Genomic DNA, 6,626 nt, shown 5'->3' with positions numbered 1-6,626 from the left:
GATGCAAATCGAAAGTGGGTCGGGGGTGGGGGTGGGGGTGGGGGTGGGGGTGGGCTAATTGAAAGTGGGGGTGGGAGGCTTAACCAACAAAAAATGGTAAAGCCTGTTTTCAATGCCTATATAATGTATATATTTGCAAAAAAGTGGGGGGAGCTAACAACCCCCCCCCCCCCCCCGCCCCCCGGTTCCGACGCCTATGATATGAAAAATTATTGTCATCAAAATGAAGATGTATGCCTTTCAAGATATACCACGTGCTGATACCCTGGTTATTTGTCACGTAATGCCTACTTAGTATATGGTTTCTACAGTGTAGGTTATGCTGCATGGTGCGGTGCAAAATGTATAAAAATAATCTTTGTGTCATTCGCAGCTGTAACATTTTCAAACAAGTTTCTACTGGTGGAGCAACTTTTCAATTTTTTATTCACCATGCACTTTTACCACGTGCAAGTCATTATTATTATCCGGAAAATCATAACGATTTCCTTTCATATCTTACACACTCCCTGGATGGGGAGTACCTATTGTAAACTCTTTATTTAACCATAAATTATCAATTATCTGATGCCAAATGATAATGAAAATGAAACAAAATAACAACAATTAAAACTTAATTTAAAGCAAGTTTTTAAAATATTTTACTCATGATTTTATACATGTTATCATTTGAAAATTATTTGACGGAACTAATAAAATAATAACATCTCATTTCACCATGTGCACTTTCTAACACAACCACAAATAGATCGGCCGCTGCTGCGGCCGATAATAAAACATTTGGTGCATTTTCAATCAAGGGCAAACACATTATTTTAATTGTTTCACGTCAGGGAATAAATGAAAACAAGCATTTGCAGGTATTTATACAGTAATTGCAAAGAACTATTTTCTGCGGACGCATAAAGCATCTGTGGTTCTAACTTGTCCCAATTTTCCCGCCACAGAGCGCATGATATTTTTTTGTAATGGGGTTTTGTTGTTGATTTCCGGATCCAGTTGTAAATAAGGGAATATGGAGCCGACGGAGGATAGTGATGATGCGGTGGAAAGAAAATATAATGAACTGTGTTTAGACTTGAACATGGACAAAAGAACAAAGGAAGAGTCATGGGAAAACTACCAGAATATAAAAACAAAGTACACATTAGAGGTAAGGTTTGTGTGTATGTGTGTTTGTTTTGATTGCAGAATCATTTGATGAAAGTGAGTATGAAGTCTAGAAACAAGTCAAATTTTTGTTTGTTCGCAATGTGAGCAAAGAAGTCTCAGGAGACTGGAGGAGTGAACAAATTCTAGTTTACTGGTTGGTTTTATACCATCCGAATTTCCTCAGTGATTCGTTGGTTTTGTATCTGTGCGCAGATGTATGAAACTTGCACTTTAAAAGAGTCCAGGAATGTGAAAATTCAGTTTATACTTTGTCATTGTTTAATTCGATAAGTAATGTTAGACCGTATTGAATAAATGCAAGTAACGTGTGTTAGAAGCTAGATCTGTGGTATCTGTTTCTTTGTTCGATACAACTAGTAATGAGATCTTCTAGAGTCACATATATTCAGATAAAATATTTTCATATTGATCCTTAAAAATTTCAATTCTTCTTTTCTACACTTTGTTTTAATCTAATTCATTGCTCTACAGGGAGATCAGATGCACTGGCTTGCTTGTGCTTTGTATGAAGCCTGCAGAAGAAGTGTAACGCCTACCGTTGGTAGAGGTACAATGGAGGGGAATGGTGTGTCCCTGACTAGACTTCTACGTTCAGCCAAATTCAGGTAACAATCTGTTTGAAATGATTACCAATTATGGAGTGATTTTAAAGTCAGCGAAGCAAAACCATAGCAGTTTTCGTTGAACAAAGATTATATTATACTAGTATGTTACTTGCACATATGTATAATCTACTTTTGATAATCTGTTGTATGCTATAAAGAATGTAGAAAATCTGTGATTGGATGATTGGCATGTTAATTTAATTAGTTTAAGTGTGTGGTGCTATTTTTTTTGTATATTTTCAGCCTCATTCAGTTTTTTAACAAAATGAAAAAATGGTCCGACATGGCTGGCCTTCCACAGGAATTTATTGACAAAGTCAACAAACTGGAGAGGAATTTTGCCGTATCCACAGTTATTTTTAAGAAGTTTGAACCAATATTTCAAGATATATTTCAACACCCAGTAGAAAGTCAACACAACAAACAAAATCGAAACAAAAAACAAAGGTATTAACATTTGCATGTTGCTCACAATAATAACATTTATTTTTGTTTATCAAATGATATTTAGATTATTTTTGTCACCTGAAATTAAAATTATTGAATTATAAACAAAGCAAATGCTTAGTGAAGGTCATATCTCATAGAATGGTAGCCTCCAAACTGTTTATAGTGTTATCATGATTCAAAGTATTCTTGTCTGGTACAAAAGAAATACTTTCAAGTATCCGTGATTGCTGTTAGCTACCATTGAGTATAGAGAAAATGAGTTGAACATGTGTGTATATGTTCAAATATGTTGTTAGATGGTCGGGCTGGATATAATAACCACCCAAGAACCACTATGTGTCATATTAATAATGAGACAGTTTAATATTGCATTGTTTTTCTTGTAGGAGAATGCCTTGTACCTCAAATGATGTATTCAATTTCTGCTGGACCATGTATGTTCAAGTCAAAGGTATACTGCTTATAAAAAATATACATCTATGATAAAGATAGATATGATCTTTGATTACTTAAATTTTTTTAAAAATTTTATTATCTTGAGCTTTTATCAAACCAGTGAAAAAACGTTTCTGATTTGGGATAGATAGGTGGGCTAGGCTGAATTTGAGACGGTCTGTCTCGGTAAATGCTTAGATTTGATGGCCTTGTAAGCGAATACACAATATTGTCACACATAGCTAGTAATAAAAATGTCCTATCATTTACTGTTTTCTCATATGTATGATTTGCAGTATAATGTAGATGAATACTAATTATCATATTTTCTTTATCAGGACATTTTCCTGCAATTAGTGATGATCTTGTCAACTCATACCACCTTCTGTTGTGCTGCCTAGACTGGTTCTACGCAAATGCATTAATGGGTGGAAGAAAAGACCTCCTAAATTCTTCTTTTGAAGGTGAGTATTTTATTGAATCTGTTCCTTAAAAAAAAAAAATACAAAAATAAATGTATCATAATCGAAAATGGAAATTCATATTTTGATTTTTATGTTGAATGTTCTCATAGTTGCTAACAAAGATGTTTAATTTAGGGTTGCCAGAAGACTTTGCAAATAAAGATTGGAAACCACCATCTGAATGTCCTTGTATAATCAAACTTTTGTGTGATAAACACGAAGGATTAGAAATAGAAGCCAGAGTTATAAAAGAACACTGGTGGAAACCGCACATCAAGAAACTCTTTGACAAAAAGGTATGGTGAAGATAAACACTTGTATGTAGCATTTCATGTTTCATGCTTAACTTTGTTCCGTCTGAGAATGTTCAACTTGATCACTAGTAGAAATATTAACAATAACACCATATTTTCATTATTTTGATCTTGTTGATCTTGAAAATTAAGCTAGTTAAGGTCATGTTTGAAGATGTAGTTTGAATTCACTGTGTCCATTTAAATTTGGATAATTTTAGATTTGAAAACCTCGCTCACTAACTAGTATTTTTTTGTAACTTTCAACAATCTACACTAATGTTTTTTCAAGTTGTACTCTGTTTAAGAAACCCACTATTCAATATATGAGCAGATCAGATCAAGACATACTTGGTCAAAAGTGAAGGTCAAAAATATATTTTATGACTTTGTAAAGCATACTTCTTGACATTCAAAGATTTTATAGTCAGGTTTTAAGTTATGTTTGTGTTTTGTTCTGTTTTACAGGAAAAAATATGTAAGCAAGGAGAAAAAAAAAACATTTGTTTTTTTTTTAATTCAAGGGAAATTTTGAATGTAAATATTAAATAAATGATCAATGTTATTCTCTAAAATTAGAATTTATTTCCTTGCACAGATTTTAAAAGGAAAGCCAGAGACATTGTCAGCGGTCTTAGAAGTTGGCAACTTTGATGCCAACAAGTGAGTAGATACATGTTTTTGTATGTGGTGTAACTGGTGTAGTCAAATATGTGCTGTCAAATCCTAGATGATAGTTGCTTGTAAATACTCTAATACTGTATGTAACCAAAGCCTTAACCATTTTCAAAGCCTTGTACATGTATGTGCTACTTAGTTCTTGACTGTTCATAAAAGTATTATTATCAAATGATATCAATATAATGCTGGATGTAGGTTGAGAGAATTTAGGTTTAGGGTAGATAAATTGTTCCATGTATTGTGTGTCTTAAAATATTAACGTGTAAATCAAGAGGGTTGATATTAGGGGAAAAATTGTATTTAGGAATAAAAATGAAGTCTAGTTAACCAGTCTAGCTGCCCAACTGTCTGTGCAAGCATAAAATTAAAATCTACTAGATTGCAGCATTCAAAATTCACTATATACAACTTAATGCTAGTCAGAATTCCCAAATTGCAAGTTAAAAACCTGGTAACTTTATAAAAAAAACTTGCGAGTTGACCTCTTTTCCTTGGGAACCAAAACATCCTTCTCTTCTTGCCCTTTTCTTTTCATTCTGGTTGTGTATTTTCCTTTTTAGCTCACCGAAACTGAAAGCTCAAGTGAGTTTTTCTGATCACCTCTTGTCCGTCTGTCCATTTGTCTGTAAACTTCATATTTGTTCAGATTGTTGCCCCTGGAGGGTAGGGCAGGGCCACAATGGACAATCAAAGGTTTATATAAGAATTTATAGGAAAAGTCTTCTCAAGAACAACAAAGCAATGATTAACTAGATTTATATGGTAGTATCCTTAGGTAGTGAAGATTCAAATTTGTTCAAATCATGACCCCCCTGAGGGATAGGGTGGGGCCACAATGGACAATCAAAATTTTACAGAGGAATATTTAGAAATCTTTAAAAATCTTCTTCTTAAGAACAGCAAAGCCAGGATTGGTCATATTTAATTATAATATGGAAACATTCTAAGGTAGTGGAGATTCAAGTTTGTTCAAATCAAGACCCCTGCCCAGGGGTAGGGCGGGGCCACAATGGATTATCAGTTTTACATTAGAATATCTTCCTGTGAAGAACAGCAAAGCAATGATAAGCTAGGTTATGTGGAAGTATTCTCAGGTATTGAAGATTCAAATTTGTTCAAATCATGATCAAGGGGGTTAGGCAGAGCCACAATGAGCGATCAAAGTTATATAGAGGAATATAGTAAAATTTTTAAAAATCTTCTCAAGAACAGCATATATGGAAGCATCCTCATGTAGTGTAAAATCAAGTTTGTTCACATCATGACTGGGGGGTTGGGGGGGGGGGGATGTGTGTGTTAGGACGGGGCCACATTATAGGAAAATTTCTAGAACAGAAAAGCTATGTTTAGTCATATTTATAGGGAAGCATCTTTAGGTAGTGTAGATTCACATTTGTACAAATCATGATCTTGGGGTAGGGAAAGGCCGCAATAAAGATGAAATTTTTACAAAGGAATATACAGGAAAGGCTCCATCTAGTGATTGATCAGTCTGTCTATCCGTCCGCTGTTCATCCGAGATCTCTTGTTCAGAGCATATCTTCTCTCCCCAATCTGGCTCATTCTTCATCCATATAATGTCATAGGGTAAAGGGTGTGCAGTGACCTTGAACCATGTTTCTAGATCAGAAGTAAAGGTCATAGCAGAATTATTTGAAAAATCCTTTTCTGGAGCATATCTTCTCTTCTCTTAGTCCAATATGGCTAATACTTTACTCACAGAGTGCCTCTGGTCAATTGTTGTGCAGTGACTGAACAAAGTATCTAGGTCAAGGTCAAAAATAGCCTCTCTGCTTAAATTCTTGTCCAGAGCATGTCTTTTCTCTCTTTGGCCCAATATGACTCATTCTTCACCATAGAATGTCATTGGGTAATGGTGTGCAGTAACCTTGAACCATGTTTCTAGGTCAAAGGTTAAGGTCATAGCTGAAATGTGTGTAAAAACCTTGTCCTAAGCACTTCTTCTCTCCACTTGTCCCAAGGTGGCTTATACTTCACTCACAGAGTGCCACTGGTCAATGGATGTGCAGTGACCTTGAACAATTTTCTAGGTCAAGGGTCAAGGTAAAAAAGTAACCTCTCTGTTTAAATTCTTGTCCAGAGCATATCTTTTCTCTCCTTTGCCCAATCTGAAATTAAATTCAGTATACAGATTTATAAGATTGAGCCATTTAGGACAGGATTACGATCCTTGGATTTCAATCTAATTAAAATTAGATGTTAGATCCACTCGCATACTCGCTACACTAATATCTAACAACATCCCATAGACAGAGCTGCCAACCCTTACGATTTTGGCGTAAGTCTTACGAAATTAGCGTCCAAAATATGCCTTACGATTTCTCTTTATGTTCTTCCGATTTCGGTTTTTCTCGATCAAAGTTTATAATACTGGAATTTTCATAACTAGCTGTGTACAGTTTCTACTATTATAATTGAATATTCTTAATCCTTACAACGCTTGCTTGTATCATCGTTTCGGTTTTAGATGGCCGATCTGTAAACAAAATGGAAACATGCCTCAA

The 6,626-nt window shown here is 34.8% G+C and overlaps 1 protein-coding gene across 2 annotated transcripts in view; it reads left to right on the top strand.

Annotated features, from left to right (window-relative positions):
• The first annotated feature begins 926 nt into the window (after positions 1-926).
• Positions 927-6,626, top strand: part of LOC134236077 (retinoblastoma-like protein 1) — a 29,819-nt gene continuing 24,119 nt past the window's right edge. Inside the window, exons 1-7 of one of the 2 annotated variants that reach the window (XM_062718256.1) lie at positions 927-1,153; positions 1,645-1,778; positions 2,022-2,225; positions 2,615-2,679; positions 3,002-3,127; positions 3,263-3,423; positions 4,019-4,083. In XM_062718256.1, coding sequence (XP_062574240.1) covers positions 1,016-1,153; positions 1,645-1,778; positions 2,022-2,225; positions 2,615-2,679; positions 3,002-3,127; positions 3,263-3,423; positions 4,019-4,083 — 893 coding nt within the window. In that variant the 5' untranslated portion in view covers positions 927-1,015. The remainder of the gene's footprint in view (positions 1,154-1,644; positions 1,779-2,021; positions 2,226-2,614; positions 2,680-3,001; positions 3,128-3,262; positions 3,424-4,018; positions 4,084-6,626) is intronic. The other variant, XM_062718257.1, reaches the window with a different exon arrangement.

The sequence above is a fragment of the Saccostrea cucullata genome, unplaced genomic scaffold (genome assembly GCF_032062105.1).
Source record: "Saccostrea cucullata isolate Sc308-1 unplaced genomic scaffold, CSIRO_AGI_Scuc_v1 ctg525, whole genome shotgun sequence".
Classification (NCBI taxonomy): domain Eukaryota; kingdom Metazoa; phylum Mollusca; class Bivalvia; order Ostreida; family Ostreidae; genus Saccostrea; species Saccostrea cuccullata.
Note: the sequence above shows the minus strand (reverse complement) of the source record. Positions and strands in the feature narration are given on the sequence as shown.